Raw genomic sequence first — 23,906 nt, 5'->3', positions numbered from 1 at the left:
AGGAGAAGGTCAGAGAGAGAAGCAGACTCCCCGTGGAGCTGGGAGCCCGATGGCAGGACTCGATCCCGGGACTCCAGGATCATGACCTGAGCCGAAGGCAGTCGTCCAACCAACTGAGCCACCCAGGCGTCCCCAGAAGTTTCTTTTGTATGTAGCTATTCCATCATAGATACCTGTAGGAAACATTAAATTAATTAACTTGCCTATAGGATCACTAAAAAGAAAGATTTCTAAATTTATATCTCACTGACATTCTTTTGGTCTGGATATCTATATTTCTGAATCATGAAAAAGAATAGGGGATTTGACTCCATTGAATCCAGTTGTAGGAAGCCATATTATAATCCACTGGTCAGTTGTTACAGGGTCAAGTGTCATGATAGAAATACAGATGCTCCCTTAACTAAAGTAGTTAAATAAAGATATTTGAGGAGGCAGAGTGGTAGGGGAAAATGTAGAAAAATTTGTGTCAAATATCTAAGCAGAGTGAAAGGAGGCAGGAAGAAAGGGAATGAGTCAAAAAGATCTCTAAAGAGGGCTCTGAGCGTTAGGGAAAGAGTCTAGGGAGAGCTTCCTTCTGTTTGTCAGGAATCATGAAAAACATGGTTGCCATCACTGGCTAAGGTAGAGTGGCGTAGAGACCAGAGCATGAGGAGGGAGTGGCCACCAGGACGACCGCGGGGTGACAGTGTTTGATTATTCCTGCAGGGGCTTGTCCACACCTTGTCTTGTTTGCCCTGACACCGTAGTTAAAGTAAAGCTGATCGCAGAAGACGACAGACTTAGATCCCAGCTCTGCAGGTAGTTTTCACTTAAGGTCATATGGATAATTATGCCCGCCATTTGACCATTCATGTTTAGTCTGAGCTTCAGACAATAGTGAATTTAGAGCTTGAATACTTTGAGGATCTGAACGTCACCAAAAAGAAAAGAAGCACTGGATTGGGTAGGTGTCCCTCCCGCACAGCTGGAGACGGCAGTGCTCGAGAACTCGGAGCCTGTAGCATGGAGGCCGGTGCTGCAGTGGAAGACGACAGCAAGCCCGCAGTTTACTCCTCCTGCAGAGAGAGGGATTGCTTCTTGGTGCAGCCTGTGTGGCTCTCACGAAGAACTAGCGGCGGAGATGAGAGTAGAAGTGATAAGATGAAAGATCCGTAATTCCGTATCCCTGAAAGAAAAGTCCATTCTCGTGATGGTGGGAAAGGGCTTTGAAGATTCCAAACGTTAAATTCCACGTTGTTGAAGAAAGATCGTAGAATATAAAATTGGAAGGGGATTTGATTAAAAAAGGGGCATTAAAAAGTGTTGACTTATTGGTAAAAGATCAGGGGAAAGTAGTCAGTGGTGTGTCTGTTTGGGAGGTATGGTAACTTGGACTCCCTAAAAGTAGAATGGAGTTCTCTCGCACTGTGAGATACTTTCGCATCTCTGAAACCGGGAAGTCTTGCGCTTGATAGATGTTGATTAGAGACAGAACCTGGTGCAGCGTGTATAGTACACTCCCATTAATGTGAGAAAATGTCTCTTTTGTATGTGCACTGCAGAGGTGCTGGAGAGAGGGACATGCCCACTGCTGCCAGTGGGTCACAGCAATGTGGTGGGCGTCAGCTGGAAGACCGAGTTTTTAATCGGACTTTGTTGTGTTGTTTGTATTTATTTTGGTCATAAAGGAGCTCTTAATATACGTACATAAGTAAAAGATTTTTAGTGTATCAGTGTATTTGGCTACGCAACTCAGTGAAACAAATTCAGTGTTGTATATTTACTTATCTTGGTTTCTCTAAGCTATTTTTTTTTAAAGATTTTATTTATTAGAGAGAGAGAGAATGAGCGCGAGCTACCTCACAAGTAGGCAGAGAGGCAGGCAGAGAAGAGAGGGGGAAGCAGGCTCCCTAATGAGCAGAGAGCCCAATGTGGGGCTCGATCCCAGGACCCTGAGATCATGACCAGAGCCGAAGGCAGAGGCTTATCCCACTGAGCCACCCAGGCGCCCCTCTAAGCTATTTTGATAAGCTTAGCAAACATGTGACTTTCGGTCAAGATACTAGATATGTGAAAGCCTATTTTCTGTAAAATAACATCTACCTCAGTGGAGCTATTCTGAAAAGTAATGATAATATTAGTAGAGTACTTAATAAGCCATATCACTGTTCGAGAAAACAAAATGAGATGTTACAAATTTATGAAATTCATTTATTCCACTTCTCTGAATAATGCCTGCCTACTCTGTGCCAGGAAGCAGGCTGAGTGTTGGAGTAAATATGCAGACGTGCTATGGATCAAGCCCTCAGGGGGCGTACAGGTCAGTGTTGGAGCAGCCATTTAAATGGGCTGAGAAAGTCAGTGCGTTCTAGGTTTTACAGGCACCGTGCGTGGTGTAGGGTGCCAAGTGAGCACTGGGTGTGGTGGGTGGATTCTGTCCTGAGGGAAGGAGGTGCCATTCTTACTAATTCAAGAGTTAGGGGGCACCTGGCTGGCTCAGTTGAAGGAACATGTGACTCTTGATCTTCGGGTTGTGAGTTTGTGCCCCGCATTGGGTAGGGAAATTACTTAAAAATAAATAAATAAGGGGCCCAGGTAGTTCAGTCAGTGAAGCATCCTGACTCTTGATCTCAGGGCATGAGTTCAGGCCCCACATTGAACTCCATGCTGGGCATGGAGCCCACTTCAAGAAAGAAAGAAATAAAAATTAAAAGTTAGCCTCGCCTGGTGGCTCACTCGGTTAAACGTCTGCCTTCTGCTCAGGTCATGATCTCAGGGTCCTGGGATCGAGCCCCTATCAGGCTCCATGCTCAGCAGAGAGCCTGCCTCTCCCTCTCCCGCCCCCCTTGCTTATATGCATGCTTTCTCTGTGAAATGAACAAATTAAATCTTTAAATAAAATAAAAATTTCAGGTGAGCTCTTAAATAAAAAATAGAACGTTAATAAACTTTCCTGTTAGATGATACAGATTCATTGCCAACATTTTATAAATGGCTCTCAACTTATAAATTCCAGAGTTGTTCTTTGTGGTGCATAGACCACTACTGCTGCTCTGATCTGAGATGCTAACGTTTTGCAACCATGATCTAAAAATTTACAGTCGGCTCCATCTCAGGAGTGTGCTGGAACTGAAAGCAGAGTCATGGTTTCAGATAAGTATAGACACTAATCACAGGTTTGCTCCGTCTGACACTTTGGGGGTGACTCCGATGCTAGTTAAAGAGAACTGGTAGAGGACCCTGTATTGGATCTTAATCTTTAATAAAACCAGATGAGAGGGGGGAGAAGGCAGCCTCTATAAATAAAACTTCATTTGCAGTTTTTACTGTTATTTGTAATAATTCACACATTGTTAGTAAGTGGAATGTTTTACTTTGTTTACTTATACTTACTATTTTTTTTAAGTAAACTCTCCACCTGCTATGGGGCTCGAACTCACTACCCCAAGATTGAGTCTCATGCTCTACTGACTGAGCAGCCAGGCACCCTTAAATAGAAAGTTTTAAATAATTTAACAGCTACAAGGCATGTAAGGTTAGATTAAAATGTATATAATTCTTCAAAGTGTTTTTATTACATTCTTGTATTACATGTCAGGTTCTTACTAATTCTAAATTAATAGAAAAAAATTGGCCTTGTTTAATTAGTGATTTGGAAACTTACTTGGAGTGAGTTCCCCAGTATCCTATCTGGTTTTTGTCCTTTCCTGGTGACCTTTAGGGTTTTCACTTGCTACAACTTGACAATATGTTTTCCTAAGTATTCGTTCTTTATCATCCCTCTAGGTTAGATAGGACCAAGACCAAAACAAGGATTTTCTAAGAAGACCTCCCACATGATCAAGGAAAGTTTGTCAAACATAGTAGGCTGATGGCACTTGGTCTTTGAGTCTTAAGATAAAGTGCAGACTAGAGGTTCAGGATTGGGATAATCATAGAACCTTTTCCAGAAGAGCTCTACCAAAAGCACAGAACTCCCACCTTTCCTTGGTAAACTACTGTGAAAATTAAAATATGTAGCCCCTTGGCCTAGGCCCCATAAAGCCCATTAGCCACTGACTCTGCACCAGAAACTCACTGAAACAACTGTCCTGAAAATAAATAAGAATGTTTCCTAGCTAGGTTCCTAATGGCCTGAGGTCTTTCAAAGCAGCATCTGGAATTCCTGAAAAAGCCAAGTTACATTTATGAGAGTCCAAAAATTACATAAATCTGGATCCAAAAGATACACTGTAGCCTGAGAGAGTGTGTGTTCAGTCTGAGCTTCTCCCTAACTGTGATCAATGCATGGAGAGTGTGTGACACACATCACTCAAGGGGCTGTCAGAAGTGGCATGGTTGAGGTGTCTGACAAGATGCAGGGTCACCTGCTTCATCCAGGGGACATCAAGAATTGGGCAGGCAAAACAAACGACTAGAGTAGGAAATGCGCAGGAGTGCTGGTGTCCCGGAGAGTCCGAGGAGACTGGTGGGTATGGAGTTGGCAGACACAGATTCAGTGGCTCCTTGTGCTGGTTCCAAGGCAGGAGAGTAAAGCACCTGGACCTGAGATTGAGCCCCAGCTCGCTGGACTTGGTCGTGATGGAACTGCTAGAAGCGCTAGCTGCCTAGGCATTGCTGTTCCGGTGGTGGGGTGCCCAGTCGCGACCAGAGGCAGGCATCTGTTGTAGAAATAGTTGATATTAAACAGACATATGTATTGAATATCTCAATATTGGTTGAAATGTGTTGTTCCTGAAGGTTTTTCTGGAAACACGTATGTTCGTTGTGAATTCTGGACTTGGGAGAGCAGCCCTGAGGGCAGGTGAGGCAGGCGGGCGCGCCGGGAGGAATGGGGCTCAGAGGGGCTCAGCCCGGGCGCCTGGCCCTGGCACAGGCTGAACTTCGGGCGACTTGCTGTTTGCGTGAAGAACAGGGGGGACAGTCGTGTGTGTTTGCTCCCCGGGAAAGAGTGTGGCTGTAACAGTAAGCGGTGACCCTGCATTGAAGGGTGTGGACGGAGGCAAGGACACTCACGGGCGCAGATGCAGAATGGGTTAAAGCCTTTCCTTTCGCTGGCGCCTTCCGAAGTCGGCGGGAGGGAGCCCTCTGGGGCCGGCCTTGGGTTCTCCTATTGCAGTGGTGGTGGGAGGGAGGAGGCGGGGGCGCGGCCCTGCTCGCCTCCTGGGCAGCCTTTCCTCCAATCACGGGGCCGACAGCCCTCACCGAGCACACCCCCTCCCGACTCTGCAGCAGGACGGCTGGGCCCTCTGCCTGGCTCGCTCACTCGAGCTCAGCTCCCCCTCCTGCCATCTTCCGTTGCAAAGCATTTCTGGGAGCTGCATGTGGGTGACGCAGCAGCATTGTTCGCAGGCACAGGAAGCCGCGGCTGAGCTGAAGGGCTCGAGAAGGAGCTCAGAACACGACACGCTGCTCCCTCTGGGTAGCCTGAAGGGTTATAACCGGACTGCCCTGCCTGATGTACTTTGGGAGATTCCAGAATTTTCAAGTAAATTGGTATTTTCCTAGAGGGAGAAAACCTAACTCCTTCAGCACAACTTCCAATACAGAAAACAAAACAAAGACGCTGGGAAAACTTCAACCAAGAGCCTCGGCAGTTCCAGAGCGACGAGAAACGCAAGGTCAGGCGGGCGGGCGGCCGGCGAACCCTTTCTGACTCGGGGTGTGTGTAACTGTAGGGACTTTGTCTCGGTGGAGAGGCAGAAGAACAGCCTGCCGGGCGGGTCCAGGACAATGCTCAGGTTACTTAGTGTTGCGTGAGCCGGTGAGCCGTCGTCGTACTTGTTCCCTGTCCTGGTGGGCTCTGCTTTTGAATTGGGTCGCTTGGCTTTTGGGAATCCTTTTCCCTTCTCTGCCCAGACGCCCGCTGTTCTCTTCCCCTTCCTGTGATGTGTGGGGTGTGGGCTCGTGTTTGAATGTTCTCCCGAATGCCAGGAGCCTAGATAGGCGTCAGCCTTTCCGCACTCCACCCCCGCTCTCCGCTCCCCGTCCCAAACCCCCTCTGGTGAAGGGTGGTGGCTTCTTTATATGGTTTCTTAGAGGGCCTCATCTGGAGTCTGCCTTTTTTGATGAGCAGGGTGAGCTTGGTTATATGGCCCCAACAAAATAAGGGTTGGAAGGAAATCTGCATTTCCCTCCACACCCACACGGACCCCAGCAAGTGAGCGGTATGTGCGTGAACAGCTGCCCCCCTCCACCCCCACGCAGAGGCAGTTTCTCCACCTACCTTTCCCTGTCCCCCACACAAAAAACCGTGCAGGTAGAAGTAAACTGCTTTTGGTGAGCAGTTAGGTTCCTTTCCTCCTCAGACAATCGCAGATCTTTCTGTGCGGTCTGTTTTGCTGAAAGTGGAAAGTCCCTGTTTGTGGACAGCTCAGTGCTCTCTGGCAGAGGAAATGGGCAGAGTCCTACTCCTCGGCAGTATGACGTGGGGGAGGGGAACTGTGCACTCCCTCGCACACACGTTGAATGGACCTGAATTTTTCACCCTAGGGAGATTAGGAGCCCATACCGGAGCCTAGTCCCACGTGGCACCGCACCCCGCCTCTTCACCCCCACGCTGGGTGGTGTTAAACAGGAGGCTTCAGAATACGGTGCCATAGCAACTTGAAGTAAATAAAACGTCTGCAAATGAAATCAGTTTGGGGGAGGGTGAGAGGCATCTGGAGACTTGGCAAAGGGGATCTTCGTGGGGGAGCTTCCTGGGTGTGAGTTTTAAAGGGTCTTTCTGAGTCCCAACTCTGGGATTTGGATCATGATCCTTAGGTTAGGATGAAAATGCTTGGTAGAGAAGTGCTTCATACCTCAAAAAGTCCTGGTCTTCTAGGCCGAGCCTGCAGGAATATGGAAATGATCATTAAAGATGGCCCAGGCACGCTCCCAGTCCTGGATCAAAGTTTAGTTGTTGAAACAGTTAATACACCAGGGAGGGCGACCTAAAAGGAATCTGGTAACTTGTCTTCTGGATTTGTGTTTTTTTTTTGCTGTTACCTTTGCATTAGGGCTTACGAGGTCAGGGAAAGAGGGATTTCATTCTGCTAGAAGGTCTGGGATTCAGAAGTTTCTGTCTAAAACATAAAGACTTGTTTCCAAGTAACAGTCAACCAGTAAGAATCACTTCAGCGGCAGTTTCTTACTGTCGCATTGTCTTCAAGTCATTCAGACTAGATTGGTTAAAGCCATCAAAACTGTTGTCCCTAAGATTGTTCCTGCTCCGTTTATAAGAATAAAGCCAAGGGGCGCCTGGGTGGCTCAGTGGGTTAAGCCGCTGCCTTCGGCTCAGGTCATGATCCCAGGGTCCTGGGATCGAGTCCCGCATCGGGCTCTCTGCTCAGCAGGGAGCCTGCTTCCCTTCCTCTCTCTCTCTGCCTGCCTCTCTGCCTGCTTGTGATCTCTGTCTGTCAAATAAATAAATAAAATCTTTAAAAAAAAAAATAAGAATAAAGCCAAATACTTGACTTTATGTATGTGAGAGAGAGAGAGAGAGAGAGATTGATCAATTGATTGGTTGATTTGAAGTTGAGATTTCTGTAATCAGCTTTAGAAGAACAGAGCTCTGGGTTGAATTAAGACATTAAGACTCTGCGTTTCATATTAATTAATCCAGTATTAGCCAGTCTTTTTTGCCACTTTGCTGAGATCTACAAAATGAAGGCAGTACTTACTTGATAATATTCATTGACTGGTATTGAGAAGTAAAGGGGCAGTATAGAGTTGTACTGCCATATATAGAACTGTATGACAAGTAACACTTGTTGCCACGTAGCCAGCTACTTCAGTGTACATACCAACGGTACAGTGAGTATGCGAGTATGGGGTTGGGAGCAAAGGTAAATTCAGAGTCTTGATAGTACTACACTAGTCGGAGTTTTCTCTTTCATCTTCAGTTTGTTTTACAGCGAGTCTCTATAAACAACGGGAAAACACAGTTGCCAGCCTGCCCTTCCCATGTTGGTTTTAGGGACCGGGGCTAAGTCTTGATGCTGCTGGGAGTCGTTGGTTCTTTGTTCACTGTGCCCTGCTTTTCCTCCCCCTCTTCTATCCTGTCCTACCCTCAGATTTTGCTGGAGGAGCTTGCCAACAGCGATCCCAAGTTAGCCCTCACCGGAGTCCCTATAGTGCAGTGGCCAAAAAGGGATAAGGTAAGGAACTGTTCTTGATCTTCAGGCTGCTGAAGCATTTTGATGGCTGATCATCACCGTTCCAGGAAGAAAAAGCACAACTACAGGCAGACAGCTTTTGGCACATTAAAATAAACTGACAGAAAATCATTACTCTGTTCTGTTTTAACTCTTAGGTCAGGATAATTGGCTATCTTTGGAGGTGACTCTCTTAACTATCAAACTAGGAACCTGCCTCCAGGTTTAGATCCAAAAATTGTGCATTTATTCACCAGAATGGATTTGTTCCTATCCTTCTGGCCCAGTGATTCAGTTATTTTCACGGATATTTTTTAAAACTAGTCAAAAGAATTATATATATTTAAATGGCCGGAATATTTCAATGATGGAGTGAGTGCACACACTCAGGAAACCCCTTAATTTGGATTTTTCAGTATCAAATTGAAAAAAGAAGGAAAGGAATGACCTGTTAGCTAATAAATTGTCATTTATGAGTTTTCATTAGATTCTGTATGATTTTTTTTCCTGTATTGTCCTTTGTCATGGTTATTTATTAAATAAAAATAAGAGCTAGCATTCTGATCTTTGCCATGAGTTTGGCAAATACGTAGGCCCTTCTTTGGTGTCCCCAGTTGAAATTTGCAGAGCTGTCACATTCTAGGAATGTTTAGGTGTATAGCTGTGAAAGATGTCTTAAAAGAACCACTTTCTAGGTGGAGAAGTCCCACCTGGCCGACGCTTGACCACATGAAACTGCCTCAAAACAGTTCAGTCATTTCTCGCTGTTGTATGTTTTGTGTCAGAAACATATTTAAGGTACCCTGGAAATTTGAAGAACTAAAAGACCCAGTCCTTGTTCTTGAAAAGATCACCAGGACAAAGACAAGTAATAAGATTATAAACGTATACCTAAGAGATATATTCTATACCTAAGGGCTACTGGAGTGTGTGTTATGTACCAGATTGAGAATAATAAAGAAATGAGCAAGATCCGTCTCACCCTCAAGTAGTTTACGGTCTTCTTTATGAGTATCTTCTGAGTAGGAGTATTCAGGACAAGGAAATATCAGAGGGCCCCTGGATGGCTTTGGTACAGGGAGTGGGGGGATGTCACAGCTCAGCAGAGTGAGACGGATGTGGGTGAGGTAAAAAGACTGACGAGATTGGCAAACCTTTTCTATAGAGGTAATACACAGATGACAAATATAATAAAGGCAATAAATATTCTTGGTTTTGCAGGCCATACAGTCTCTGTGGCAACTTCTCAACTCTGCAATTGCACGTGAAAGCAGCCATAGACAATACGTAAACAGATGAGCGTCACTGTGTTCTGGTCACATTTCATTTACAAAAACGGGCAGTGGGCCGATTTGCTCATGGGCCATAGTTTGCCAAGCTGCATTATCTTCCACCTTCTCCAGTCCTCAGAGTTACTTGATATATTTGACCTCGCTGCTTTCTCTTTCCAGCTTAAATTCCCCGCCCGGCCAAAGGTGCGGGTTCCTACCATCCCCATCACAAAGCCTCACACCATGAAACCGGCTCCTCGGTTAACACCTGTGAGGCCAGCTGCCGCCTCCCCCATAGTGTCAGGAGCCAGGCGGAGACGAGTGCGCTGTCGGAAGTGCAAAGCGTGTGTCCAAGGAGAGTGTGGTGTTTGCCACTACTGCAGGGACATGAAGAAGTTTGGGGGGCCTGGTCGCATGAAGCAGTCCTGTGTTCTTCGGCAGTGCTTGGCAGTAAGTGGCCTGCTGGGTAAAGAACTTGGGGGAGGGAGAAGACAGGTGGTGCCAAAGGGACTGAAGTACAGGTAGTGAGAGTTCTAGAGACTTCAGAGATGGAAAGAAGCTTCTGTCTCCTTTTGGCTTGCTTTGTTTGTCCGTTTTCTCTCTGGGCTCAGAAATGCTCCTGTTTAATTTTTCGTCCTTGCTTGCCCAGTTTTCAACTAAGAAAGCAGTATGGCAAGGACAAGTCACTGCCGTCGGTCCCTCTTTACGTGGATTAGGAAGGAGGGCCTGTGAGGCCTGGGACTGACTGGTGAGAGTGAACTGGTCTTTATTTCCAGTTTCCAGCTGGTTTGTTCTCCCTGTCTTCCTCCACCGGTTATCTTACCAGAAACCGCTCTTTGCCCAGTTTCCATGCTCCCTGAGAATTACAGGAAGCAAATCACCCATCTTGAGTTAAAGGGAAGCTGAACTGATAAGCATCTAAGTCTGCTCTTTTCTTGGTTTCTTTGTCCTCTTGTAGCCCAGACTGCCTCACTCCGTCACGTGTTCCCTCTGTGGCGAGGTGGATCAAAATGAGGAGACACAGGACTTCGAGAAGAAACTCATGGAATGCTGTATCTGCAATGAGATTGTTCATCCTGGCTGCCTCCAGGTGAGGAGAGGCCTCAGGGGCCCCTGAGGCCTCAGCTGGTAGAATGTCTGAAGGCACTGGGTGGAGCAGGGAGTAGGAATCTGTCACAAGAGGCCACCAGCGTCCCTAATAGGGACCGTCAGCTGTGGGTCATGTCATAGTCTAACATCTGTCGTTGATTCAGATGCCTGGTTTGTGTGTCAGCCGCTGTGTTAGACCCTGAGGATAGCCCAGGACAAAATAATAGTTCAGTTCCTGTCCTCCTGGAGCTTGCAGTCTGGCCTCCAAAAAGTGTATTTGGAGTCGCCAAGCCATTGCGGTACTGCCTGGTCTATTTCGGAATGCCTTGTGCCTTTAAGCATCTGTGCTCTGTACTTCATTGTCTCTCTGGATATGAGTTCCTGAAAGATGTTGAGAGAGATGGTATCAGTTAATGTTTAATGAGTGCTTATGCTCTATCACGCTTTGTATGCACGTGAGGGCCTCTAAGAAAGTAATAGGGAAGTTGATGCAGTTTTTTAAGAGCTCATGTCCTTGGGGCGCCTGGATGGCTCAGTGGGTTAAAGCTTCTGCCTCCGGCTCAGGTCATAATCCCAGAGTCCTGGGATCAAGCCCCACATTGGGCTCCCTGCTCAGCAGGGAGCTTGCTTCCTCCTCTCTCTCTGCCTGCCTGTCTGCCTACTTGGGATCTCTAGCTATCACATAAATAAATAAAATCTTTAAAAAAAAAAAAAAAAAAGAGGTCATGTCCACTCTTCAAGCAGGGACCCTGGGCCTAAGTGTGTGCAGAAGCTCCTTAAATGATACTGATGGGTAGCTGGGTCAGAGAACCACTGATTGATTGATTCACTGATTGATTCTGAGAGGGAGGAGGGGAAGCGCAGAGGGAAAGCAGGCTCCACTACCAGCTCCAAGCCTAATGCAGGGCTCTGTCTCACAGCCCTGTGATCCTGACCCAAGCCGGAATCCAGAGTTGACCCTTAACCAGCTGAGCCACCCAGGCACCTGGGGAACCACTGTTTTACATGCGTTCTCTTGTTTACATCTTCTTCTTTTTTTTTTTTTTTTAAGATCTATTTATTTGAGAGCGAAAACACATGAGTAGAGGAAGGGATGGGGAGAGAGAATCTCGAGCAGATTCCTGCTGAGCACGGAGCCCAATGTGAGGCTCGATCCCACGACCCTGAGATCATGACCTGAGCTGAAACCAAGAGTCACACACTTAACTGACTAAGCCACTCAGGCACCCCTCTTGTTTACATCTTGAAGACAGCCCTGTGAAGTCAGGTCTACCCTATTACTTCATATTTCATTCAATCTAAAGGGCATTGGTACTGGTATTTAGTTGATTTCTCCAAGGGTGACAACTGTATCATGACTGCCACCTGGCTGACAGTGATTGTAAGATACTGTTAATTGTGAGATGCAGCCCAATTTTTGAAATAGTCAGATGTGGGGGCGCCTGGGTGGCTCAGTGGGTTGAAGCCTCTGCCTTCGGCTCGGGTCATGATCTCGGGGTCCTGGGATCGAGCCCCGCATTGGGCTCTCTCCTCAGCGGGGAGCCTGCTTCCTCCTCTCTCTCTCTCTCTGCCTACTTGTGATCTCTACCTGTCAAATAAATAAATAAATAAAAATCTTTAAAAAAAAAAAAGAAATAGATGTGAAAAAATATGCATCTTAGGATCAGTAAGATAGGGTATCATCTCCATGTCGATAAAGTATTTACTATACGCTAAGCATTTTCCTAAACACGTAACAGGTAATTCATTTACTCCTCACTACAACCCCATAAGATAGGAGTTGTTATTTATCCCCACTTTATAGTTGAGAGCACAGTGTCACAGAGACTAGGCCACTGGTGTCAGAACCCAAGCAGTCATAATTATTGTGCCCCACTATCAAGATAAGATCTGGCACCTTCTGAATTGTGTGGTCAGTTCCTTCCGCAGAGTGGCAGGAAACTTTCAAGAAAATGAATGTGTCAGGAGAGATGAATATATACATGTGTATGTCAGGAGAGAGACCCCACATTGACCCAGACTCTTGGGAATCTCCACAAACACCGACGTGTTTACAAATAGGTAACTTCCACGTTCTTCCCAACCATGTGGCTGTTACTGTATGATACAGGAGCCTTAAGAAACAGGCCGGGGTGGGGGTGCCTGGGTGGCTCAGTCAGTTAAGCCTCTGCCTTCAGCTCAGGTCATGATCCCAGGGTCCTGGGTTCAAGCCCCGCATCGGGCTCTCTGCTCAGCGGGAAACCTGCTGCTCCCCCTGCTTGTGCTGTCTTCCTCTTTCTCTCTCTCAATAAATAAAATCTTTAAAAAAAAAAAAAAAGAAGAAGAAAAGAGGCTGGGGTTTCTTATATTTTGGGTTTTTTGTTTGTTTGCTTCTAATTTGCTAAGATTTTTAACATCCCTGTCTTACTCTAGATGGATGGAGAAGGGCTGCTTAACGAGGAATTGCCAAATTGCTGGGAGTGTCCAAAGTGCTACCAGGAGGACAGCTCAGAGAAAGCCCAGGTAGGGGAGCTTTTTCCAGACGGCACTGGAGAAGAAAGGAAATACCAGGCTTGGAGGATGGCTAGAATACATTTGCCTTTGCAACTTTATTCACATGGTTTTTCTGACCCACAGAGATGATTTTGTATTGTGTCTTTTTTTTCACCTTTGCTTAATTATTTTTTCTTTTGTTTTGAATTTTTAATGTTTGGGTTTTTTGTATTACTGAATACTGTTCCACTTGGGGTCTGCAAATCGCTGAGGTCTTTTTACACTCTGGGACCCTAGGCGGCACAGACAGCTGAGTTATTTGAGGAGGGCGGTGAGGCGAGCACGGTTGGTCCTGAGGAATGAAACTAAAGGGAAGGCAGTGACCTGAGGCAGTGGGTAAGTACAGTGGTGTGCTGGAGTTTCCAGTTAAGCAGGCTCACATTTTTGTCCTCTTCACCTTTGTGGCCTTACAGAAAGCCCTGCCCTTGTGCCCAAACATGTCCCACAGAGGTAGCCCCTCCCTGCAGGGGGACCAGTGCCATGACCTTGGCCCTGAGTAGTGGAGGTTGCTGGCCCGATGGGTAATGCTAAAGGGCCAGAAGGACTCTGGTTACTCAGACCAGCAAGAACAAGATCTGTTGAAGGCACACCTAGAGGAGGCAGCTGGCCTGGTGGCAGCCATCCAGCCCCTAGTGGTCCCCTCATGGGCCCATTGCACAGGAGCAAAGACAAATTTCCTTGTCGTCTTTCTGTTTCTTCCCAGTTGGGCACTGAAGTAGTTGTAGTAGTCTGACTATCAGTTGTGGGGATGTAGAGTTGATTAGTGCTGAAGTTCTCCTTACCTCAGGTTCTTATACTGGAAGCTTCTACATTTTTTGTCCTCGCTGACAGCAGCGTGGTGGTGGGCGTTTGCCTCCCTTCTATAACAGGTGGGCCGGCAGGTTCTGGGTTCTAGTGTTACCTTCCTGCATTGTCAACGCCAGCACCCAGGAGGTGGTCGTTCTCTCCAGCCATAGTGCTCTAAGAACGTGCAGAGCAAAGGGAGCGGGGCTTGTTGCTGAGGGACAGAAACGGTCTCCTTGAGGAAAATACGAACACTGCTCTCTGAACCCTAGTGGAACACTGGTTCGGCATCATCACGGCAGAGTCACGGTGGGCGCCAGGAAGAGACAGGTGCCCTGGGACGAGGTGTTGGCCTGTGTGGAGCACTGGCTTCACTGAACCCCAGTTCCTCCTCTTCATCTGGCGCACATGCCTCTGGAGCATTGCAGTTGCTCACAGAGGTTCTCGCGCTCTGCTTTGTCTTCCGTGGGGTTGGTCTCTAGGGATAGGGTGGGGTGTGGAGGGGAGGAAGCAGCCTGGTAGAGTCTGGCTCAGACGCTGGAGCTAAACGTGGTGCTTACTGCTGTGAGATCCGTGTCCTAGTTCAGCGGTTTCTGTGGGCTGCTTTTCTTCTACCACAAGCATCTACCATCAGACGCCTCTCCAGGGTGAAGGAGCTAAATTAGAGACAGAATTAAAAATGGTCAGATTGCATAGGGGTAAAGTTGTGGCCTCTTTAAAGGATATCTTTATCCAGGGAATTATAATCCCAAAATTTGGGGCAAGAGATGCATAAGGTGGGCTGTGGAATCATGCAGCCCAAATTTGGATCTCACTCCTCTATACTTGGACGCAAACCTTTGTGTCACAGGTAGATTTCCCAAGTGACCTATTTTAAGGGTTTGTTCTGTAATCAGCTTTCTCCAGCACAGGCTTGGGCCCAGTTGCTGATGTGGCAGATTGCAGACTCTGAGGAGGTGACCACCCTGTAGCCTGCAGCCACCCCTTTCCCCGCAGAAGAGCAGTGATCTGTCTTCTTTCTAGTCTCCTGAGAGCAACAGTGAGGCTCACTGCAAATTTAGAGGGTTTTGGAGGAAGGTACTGATGGGGCTTTTTGGGGGCGTGTTTTGCAGAAGCGGAAAATGGAAGAGAGTGACGACGAAGCCGTGCAAGCCAAAGTCCTGCGGCCCCTGCGGAGCTGCGATGAGCCCCTCACGCCCCCGCCTCACTCACCCACCTCCATGCTGCAGCTCATCCATGACCCGGTCTCCCCCCGGGGTATGGTGACTCGGTCATCCCCTGGGGCTGGCCCCAGCGACCACCACAGTGCCAGCCGCGATGAGCGCTTCAAACGGCGGCAGTTGCTGCGGCTACAGGCCACAGAGCGCACCATGGTACGGGAAAAGGAGAACAATCCCAGCGGCAAAAAGGAGCTGTCTGAAGTTGAGAAAGCCAAGATCCGGGGATCGTACCTCACTGTCACGCTGCAGAGGCCCACCAAAGAGCTCCACGGGACATCCATTGTGCCCAAGCTGCAGGCCATCACGGCCTCCTCTGCCAACCTTCGCCATTCCCCCCGTGTGCTAGTGCAGCACTGCCCAGCCCGAACCCCCCAGCGTGGGGATGAGGAGGGGCTGGGGGGAGAGGAGGAGGAAGAGGAGGAGGAGGAGGAGGAAGATGACAGTGCAGAGGAGGGGGGTGCAGCCAGGCTGAATGGCCGGGGCAGTTGGGCTCAGGATGGAGACGAAAGCTGGATGCAGCGGGAGGTCTGGATGTCTGTCTTCCGCTACCTCAGCCGCAGAGAACTTTGTGAATGTATGCGAGTGTGCAAGACGTGGTATAAATGGTGAGCAGGGATACAGGGATCAGGAATAGGGGTATGGGAGTAGGTGGCAGATTTTCCATATGAGAACTGCATGCGGCTTGCCATCTGGAGGCTTGCTGGGTCCCCAAGGATTGAATCAACTCAGTCCGTTCCCTAGACAGCGGGTCCTGTTAAAGATGTGGCTCTTTGTGCCTACAGGTGTCCTCGGGGAAATTTGGCCCTTTGCTTCCTTTCCCTGCTCTGTACTTTCCCGTTTCTCTCTACTGGGTGTATGAAACTGATTTGGGGGATGGATTTGTACAGTTTGTGTAAAACCTTTAGTCATCAGTTTTCCCCCCTTAAGTAACCTGTACTCAGCACACATGTGCTGAGAGCCTGTGCTGTGTCAGTTGCTCCTGTTGCTGCTGACACAGGTGACTGCTCTCGAGCCCCTGCCTCAGTTTCCTCTCCATCTACTGAAAGAGGTGGACATGCTTTTCAAAAAATGTGAATGTTTTCACAGTTGTCCAGGTTTTGTTCTTACCTCCCAAGTCTGGACCCTAGTTCCTTTCTTCAGGAAGCAGAGTCGAATTTTGAGCTTCCTGAGACTTACTCATCCTTCCTAATGAGACCTGCCATTTCTTCTCAAGCTCAGCAGTGAGATACTTAGCGGGGAGAAAAAGTCCCTCGAGATGATGAACAGACGTTTCCATAGGGCATTATTTTTCCTTTTGCTCCTAGACCCTAGGACGTAACGTATCCTTTGTATCTGGGCCAAACCCAGTTACAGTAGTTTTCAAAATGTGATGCTCAGACTACTGGTGGGCCACTGGCATTTCCCGGGATCATGTTAGAAATGCAGAGTCTCATGGCCTGTTTCAGTACTTCTGAGTCAGAACCTTTGGGGGTGGGGCCAGGCCATCTGTTTTTTACACGTTTTCCAGGGGCTTCTGATACACGTTAAAGTTTGAGACTCACTGCTCTATCATAAGCGGCTTGTTTTTACCATACAAGTCTCATGCGCCATTGGTGAAATATTTTCAGTCTTTAAATAAAGACCATTTTTTTTGCAAATGCGAGTTTATTTCCCAAATCTGAATTAGTATGGGATCTACCCAAGTTGTCCTAATATTTTCTCTTTGTAGGGCTAGCGGGCCTGCCTGGCTCTAACCCTCAGTTTCCAGACCAAGTCACATAAGACCCCTCTTACGTGCTGTCTCCCTTCCCTGCTGACCAGACTCTGAGCCAGGCTTGGGGGCAGGGGCCGTAAAATACTCACCAGGAGCCCGCGCACTGCAGTGCGGTTTATGGCCTGTGGCCTGTAGATTGTAGTGGGAAGGCGGCCTTTCCCTTCCAGTTCTGGTCTGGACTGGAGCAGAAAATAAAAAGACAGCACTGAAGCAGAAATGCAAGGCAGGGAGAACACTGTCCTGGCCTGATGACAAAGACCGTCTTTCGGCCTCATACAGGGATGGGCTCTTTGTAGGGCTTAAGGCAGGATGGATTGTAGCCGTGCTGAGGAACAGCCTGCAGCCCGGGCAGCTGGGTATGACTGACAAGGGAGAAGATTGGAGGCAAGTCTAAGGCTTCGGGCAGTAAGAAGTCAAATTTTTTAATACGTCCTTCTACAAGCTTTGGTGGGAGCCATATTGTTTTAATGCAACTGAGGGGTTATAGTATTGTCTGCTGTGTGTTCCTAACAATTGTGTTCTCAGCCCTTCCAGAGTAAATTGGTGAACTGGGTCAAGTTCACTGCTTAACCTGTATGGTTGCCGTAAAGGACAAGTCCTTTTCTCTGAAGCAAGAAAAAAAAAAAGACCAAAACCAAAAACAATTAATAAAAAACCCAGGGTGTGGTACCTGTCTGCTTATAGAAGAGCCTAACCAGGCAGGGTGGCTCTCCACGTGCTCTGCTTCTCCCAGAAGCCCGCGCGCGCGCTTTGATGGGAGCTCCTCTGACCAGGGGTGTTGGGTTGCTGACGGCCGGTTCTCTCTCTCTCTCTCACAGGTGCTGCGACAAGAGACTTTGGACAAAAATTGACTTGAGTAGGTGTAAGGCTATTGTACCCCAGGCTCTCAGTGGCATCATCAAGAGGCAGCCAGTCAGCCTTGACCTCAGTTGGACCAACATCTCCAAGAAACAACTGACGTGGCTCGTCAACAGGCTGCCGGGTGAGCAGTCAGGGAAGGCCGGCTGTAGGCAGTGCTGCTTCCGACTGCTTTAGGGCGGGGCACCTGGTGGCTCAGTCAGTGGAGCGTCTGCCTTGGGCTCAGGTCATGATCCTGGGGTCCTGGGATCAAGTCCCGCGTCGGGCTCCCTGCTCAGGGGAGGGCCTGCTTCTGAACCCTCTCTCTCTGCTTGTGCTATTCCTCTCTCTCTCTCTCTCTCTCTCTCTCTCTCTCTGTGTGTCTGTCTCTCTCTCTCTCTCTCAAATAAAACCTTAAAAAAGTAAATAAAATAAAATTGCTTTAGAGCAATATTGGGCAGCAGTCCCATGCCATTGTCATTTCCTGCTTGTTAGCAGGGGTTTCACCCAGGGCCCCCTAACTGCCAGTCCCCAAGGCACCACTCCCGACTAGCTGGACTAGTCAGTCATCACCCCGGACAGCAAAGACATTGGGTCTTCTTGGCAGAGCCACTGACAAGATTTGAGTATGATACTGCCATGATTGGCCCCTTAGCATGCCTTCTCTCTTCAGCATTTTGGGGTCTTAGAAGATAGGAAGTCACTCACGTTCACTACATTACTCTGGTAGGAACTAAGCAATTGGTTTTGCCACCAAAGCTAGGAAATGCAATAGAGTATCCGGTTGCATGTGTCTTTGTTCCCGTTGTAGGACTGAAAGACCTCCTCCTAGCAGGCTGCTCCTGGTCTGCAGTATCTGCCCTCAGCACCTCCAGCTGCCCCCTTCTCAGGACCCTTGATCTTCGGTGGGCAGTAGGAATCAAGGACCCTCAAATTCGGGACTTGCTGACTCCACCGGCTGATAAACCAGGTATGCTCTGGGCCTGACTTCTCGGTGTTCATCTTAGGGTAGCTTTGTCTTTTGACAGACTTTGTCTCAGAAACTAAGGAAGTGTCCAGAATGATGCTATGGATGAGTACAGATGGAGGGCAGAGTGCCAGGCAGTGTAGACGCACAGGTTAGCTGTTCACAGCCGGCTACCTGCCTGCAGGCAAAGGAGGGACTCCGTCTGGGACGCAGATGGTGTAATCCTGAGGAAGTCTGGGAAGTCTTCATGATTGAGGTGGGACGTTAGAAGCCGTTTGCATTATGGTCTAGAAAAGTGTGGGAGTGTGGAGAGGGGTGGAGCGTTCCACACATCCCTTTTTGCTGTGTGAGGCATAATCTAGCAGCTGGGAAGAAAGAAAACGTGTCTGGTTTCCTAGAAACTGCCCCCACACCCCACTCACTCCCTGCAGGCAGGGCTGGGTGTGGGCAGTTCTGCTTAACCCCTGCGAGGAGGCCTGGCTCGGAAGTAGCTGAGGCTGCCCTCAGCGTTGGAGCCAAACTGGAGGTAAGAGTTTTGATCTAGGCGCCGGCCTTGCCTGTGCAGGTCAGGACAATCGCAGCAAGCTCCGGAACATGACTGACTTCCGGCTGGCAGGCCTTGACATCACGGATGCCACGCTTCGCCTCATCATTCGCCACATGCCCCTCCTCTCTCGGTTAGACCTCAGTCACTGCAGCCACCTGACAGACCAGTCCTCCAACCTGCTCACCGCTGTCGGGTCTTCCACTCGCTACTCCCTCACGGAGCTCAACATGGCAGGTGCGCCGCCGCGGCGTTTCAGGACGGGCAGCGCCGCCCGCCTCCGGAGGGGCTCAGGCCTCCCTGGAGCTTGACCAGGGAAACAGAGAACCTGGGTTTGTTTGAAGGGAATTAAGTTGTTTTCCTCATATCTGGACAAGGACAGGGATTTCCCTCTCTTTTAACTGATCGGGGGATGGAGGCCTCAGGTCGTTGTCAGGTGCTTAAGGGCGTGGCCATTGCCGGCTGCAGTTTGGTGGCCTTGGCCTTGCGGTGTGGGAGGCAGAAGGGGCGTACTTCTTTTTTTTTTTTTTTTTTTTTTTTTTAAGATTTTATTTTATTTGACAGATAGAGATCACAAGTAGGCAGAGAGAGAGAGGAGGAGGAAGCAAGCTCCCCGCCGAGCAGAGAGCCCGATGCGGGGCTCGATCCCTAGGACCCTGAGATCATGACCCGAGCCGAAGGCAGCGGCTTTAATCCACTGAGCCACCCAGGCGAGGGGCGTACTTCTCGTCTCTGAGCCGGGTTGCTTATGAGACAGAGAGGGCTTTTGCTTAGCATTTGAAGGGAAAGAGCTGGGGAGCTGAGCGGCAGAGCAAGCTCCTGTGGCTGTGCGTGCACGGCATTGCCCTCACGGTCCCTTTCCTCACAGGTTGCAATAAATTGACAGACCAGACCCTGATCTACCTGCGGCGGATTGCCAACGTCACCTTGATCGACCTTCGAGGATGCAAGCAGATCACTCGAAAAGCCTGCGAGCACTTCATCTCAGACTTGTCCATCAACAGTCTCTACTGCCTGTCTGACGAGAAGCTGATACAGAAGATCAGCTAAAACACGCGCAGCCCAGACTGAGCAGGAAACCGATCTTCCCCTGACTCCCCAGCCAGGAGAGCCTCTCTCCCCGACCCTGCACGGGCTCTGAGGCCAGCCTCACACTCCCTCTCTGCTCTCCTGTCCCTTGAGCCCTTCCCTACAGGCGGGGCAGAGAGGGGGTAGACACCAGGCTTGCTTGCCTGCGTGCTCCTCTCCTCCTGAGGAGAAAGGAGTAGCAGACTGATGGGAATCCGAGGGGAGAGCACAGGCTGCGCGCTGTCACGGTGCCTGCCCGCTTGCTCGCCTGCCTGTCTGCCCGCTTGCTCACCGGCCGGGAGGCCGGGCTCTCAGTTCGGGGTGTCTGTGCAACCGTCATCCGTGCTGGGCCCTGGGGCCCTTCTCCCCATCCGTGGTCCCCAGCCGTGCCTGGTTCTGAGCAAATTTCCAGGGAAGAAAGCGGCCCTGTCTCCGTGGCCAGGTTCTCCTCGTGGTGTCCAGTGCGTGTCTCTCCTCCACCACACTCTCCCGGCTTATGCAGGAGGGGCCAGCAGCCCCAGGAAGGCCAGACCCGTGCCGATCATACTGGTGCTGTTGAGGTGTCTAAAACCTCTCATCCGTGTCCACGCTCTGCCCCTTCCTTTAGCTTGATCCTGTCCGATGCTCGTGGTAGTTCGCGTAATGAGGTCACCCCCCCCACCAGACTTGCCCGCTAGTCTCTCTGAGGTCCTTGTTGCACTTACTGGGGTTGAAGCTCTTCAGAGGAGCTGGAACTGTGTACCCCAGGGACACCCCCATTTTATTGCTTCCTTGGCAGATTCTGAGACAGGCACCACCTCCTTGTTCCCCTCCCTCTTTAGCCTCCCACTGCCCTTTCCACACGTTCCTCCTTCCTGCCTGGACAGGGCTTTCCCAGGATGTGTGTCCTCAGAGGGAGCAGGCTATCTCCCCAAGCCGGGGAGAGCAGAGAGCTTGGCTAGGTCCCCACCTGCCTCCCAGCAGGCTCCAGGCCTCCGCTGTGGTGTAGCCCCCAGAGCCCAGGCCTGTGTTTAGTCCCAGTGGCTCACTGATCCGGCACCTTGTGGGGGGGGTGGGGTCCTGCTTTGAAGCCAGTCACCTGCCCTCTGCCTGTAGCCGTGGAAGGGGGTGTGCATGTGCCTCTGTGTGTGTGGCTGAGTGTATTACACGTGTGTGTGGAGGGAGGGAGGGAGGGGAGCATGGTGTCTCCCCCTCCACCGCCCTGTGTCGAGCCCCATCAGCTGCCCCCTTTTACTTTGCATTGAACGGCCTGTCCAAAGATCCTCTCTCTAGGGCAGCAGAGAGCTTTTTGCACTTTAAAAAAAAAAGAAAGAAAAAAAGGAAAGAAAGGTCGGAATTTCTTTTGGGTCAATATTTAAGTGTGTGAGGAGATGCTCAGTGGCAGCAGCCTGCGGCAGGAGCTTACACGTGACAGACGCGGATTTGCACTCTGCTCCCCATCTGTGAGGATAGCGATAGCACAACCTGCCCCGCCTTCTCGTCCTCCAGCCCCCTCCTTCCTGGCCCCTTCCCTGCAGCCCAGTCTCAGGCTCTCCTCCTCCTGGAGCCCCGTGGGGGAGGGGAAGGAGCCCAGGCACCAGGGGTCTGAAGCGTGAGCCACCCCGAGGAGAGACGCCAACTGCACACTTGCCACTTCCAAAGCAATAGAGGCAGAGGGGCCCCCTCTTTGCCACCTAGCCCAGCTTTGACCCTGGCATAGACTGGCCTCCTAAGAGAAAACTGGGTCCTGGTAAGGGGTGGCGTTGTGTCTGTTCCTTCCAATCTGCTCATTCTGGCTGCACCTTAAAAGCAGCGGTCTGCTCCTGTGACCCTCTGCCCCTTCCGTTGGTCTCCAGGCCCCAGTGACCTGGGGCTGAAACTTCGAGGAAATGCCAGTGACTTATTCCAGAGTGCCTCAGTTAGGGGGACTTCTCTGTAAAGAACCCTGGGTATTGAGCAAAAACCTTATTAATATTATTGTTAATGACCTATAATTGGAAGCTTCCTGCCTTTTTCTGGTTGCTCCTGTGGAAAGTACTGAAAAGATTGTTTCGTTTTGTTGTCTTTTTATAAAAGGGGAGGTGGAGAGACCCCTTCAGAGCAGGGATTGTGCCGGGAGAGTGCCTCTGACTTTGGGACATTTCATCCACAGAAATTTCCAAGCTGATGGTTTGGTTGGGGTGGGGGGGGGGTTATTTTTGTTTGTTTTTGGTTTGGAAAAACAAGCATTTTTACCGCGCACGTAAATTGGTCAGCAGGAAAGGGAGCCCAGGAGTGGCGGCAGATGGACCTATGCCCTTGCTGGGTTGCCTTTTTCTCTAGGACTGTGAGGGGGGAAATGGTTTTTAGAGGTGAGGGTTGGTCTGCGTGGAGGAAAGAAATGTCTCTGGGGACAGAGGATCCCGGGAGTCCCATCGCATTTCCTGCAATCTGCTCTGAGATGTGGCCTTGCCAGGAGAGCCTGCCCTCCTCAGACCGCAGGGCCAGACACCCCGCCTCCATCTTTCCAAGCACCGGGGCGAAAAACCACAAAGGAAAGGAAGAAAATTTATATATATATAATATAAAATCACTTGGTGATTAAAAAAATAACTGCTCCATAAATAAAACTCCTAAAGTCACTATGTTTAAAGGGTTTGGTTGTGTTTTTTGTTTGTTTGTTTTTTGGAGAAATACTGTAAATATATATTTTTTGTTGCTGATTTAGAGTCAATCTCCAATGTTGTGCTAAAAATTTTAAATTAAATGTAAGCATTAAGGGGGCAAGTCCTGCTATCTCAGTTGACACATGGGGGTTGTTCTGGGCCAGGGAAGGAGGAAAGCTTAGTTGGACTTCGGTTTTCTAAACGTTCTCCACTATTGGTTTTAGAAAGAGCAAGGACATCTTTCCTCTGACACATGAATGGGAGATATTTGTGTAATAAAATTTTTAAAAGACAAAAAAAGAAACAGCCTCCGATGGGAAATATTTTGATTTGGGTTTTTTGGGGTTTGGGTGTTTTTCTTTTTTTCTTTTTCTTTTTCTTTCTTTTTTTTTTTTTTTAATAAAAAGACTTTAAAAACTAAAGAACAAAACCTTTTCTGCGTTGGGGTGTGTGTGTGTCTGTGTGTGTGTGTGTGTGTGTGTGTGCCTGAGTGTCAGAAGGTCATGGAGGCTCTGGTGCTAGAGACCAAGGTCAAGGGTTGCCTGTTTGATCCTCGGAGGAGAAGCAGCAGAACCATCACGGGCCTGTACTACTTGCCTTTCCTTTTTTTTTTTTTTTTTTAATGTCAAAAAACATTACTTGCTTTTAGAAACACCATGCTATTTTACTTCATCACCGCGAACATTGTAATGAATGTGCAAATGTGATTACCTGATTCCCTGTAGTCCCCGCCCCCCTCCCATGGTGCTGTGCTGAGAAGGCCTGGGAATTTCTAATCTTACCATCCCTGGAGATCCAAGGCCAACCAACCTCCACCCGCTAAAGCTGCAGAGCAGACCCATTGATCTTGCCTGCTCAAGGTCACTGAGCAAGGTCTGGACCAGACAGTCTCCAGTCAGTATTGGTCCCACCACATCTTGCTGCTTCTCATCACTTGGCTTGTTGAGTACCAGCCTGCAGCCTTTAGATCAGTGTGCTCGGTGCTGCCAGCCGACTACCACCCCAGCCCTGATGGCAGCATATCCAGAGAGCCGCACTCACATCTGGGAGGTCTTGAGTTGGCTTCCACCACTACCTTCAAAGGAGTGGGGAATCCCT

At 49.2% G+C, this 23,906-nt stretch overlaps 1 protein-coding gene across 4 annotated transcripts in view; it reads left to right on the top strand.

Annotated features, from left to right (window-relative positions):
* The window catches only part of LOC111149677 (lysine demethylase 2A), a 116,072-nt gene extending 92,955 nt beyond the window's left edge, over positions 1 to 23,117 (top strand). For all 4 annotated transcript variants that reach the window (XM_022506892.1, XM_022506894.1, XM_022506893.1 and 1 more), the window contains 9 exons: positions 8,040 to 8,123; positions 9,572 to 9,841; positions 10,350 to 10,481; positions 12,893 to 12,982; positions 14,908 to 15,620; positions 17,587 to 17,750; positions 18,417 to 18,575; positions 19,138 to 19,353; positions 19,985 to 23,117. In XM_022506892.1, the coding sequence (XP_022362600.1) occupies positions 8,040 to 8,123; positions 9,572 to 9,841; positions 10,350 to 10,481; positions 12,893 to 12,982; positions 14,908 to 15,620; positions 17,587 to 17,750; positions 18,417 to 18,575; positions 19,138 to 19,353; positions 19,985 to 20,166 (2,010 nt within the window). In that variant the 3' untranslated portion in view covers positions 20,167 to 23,117. The remainder of the gene's footprint in view (positions 1 to 8,039; positions 8,124 to 9,571; positions 9,842 to 10,349; positions 10,482 to 12,892; positions 12,983 to 14,907; positions 15,621 to 17,586; positions 17,751 to 18,416; positions 18,576 to 19,137; positions 19,354 to 19,984) is intronic.
* The last annotated feature ends 789 nt before the right edge of the window (positions 23,118 to 23,906 follow it).

This window comes from Enhydra lutris, unplaced genomic scaffold (assembly GCF_002288905.1).
Source record: "Enhydra lutris kenyoni isolate GAN:26980312 unplaced genomic scaffold, ASM228890v2 scaffoldscaffold22, whole genome shotgun sequence".
Taxonomy (NCBI): domain Eukaryota; kingdom Metazoa; phylum Chordata; class Mammalia; order Carnivora; family Mustelidae; genus Enhydra; species Enhydra lutris.
The sequence above is the reverse complement of the archived record's forward strand: the minus strand, read 5'-3'. Positions and strand labels throughout refer to the sequence as shown.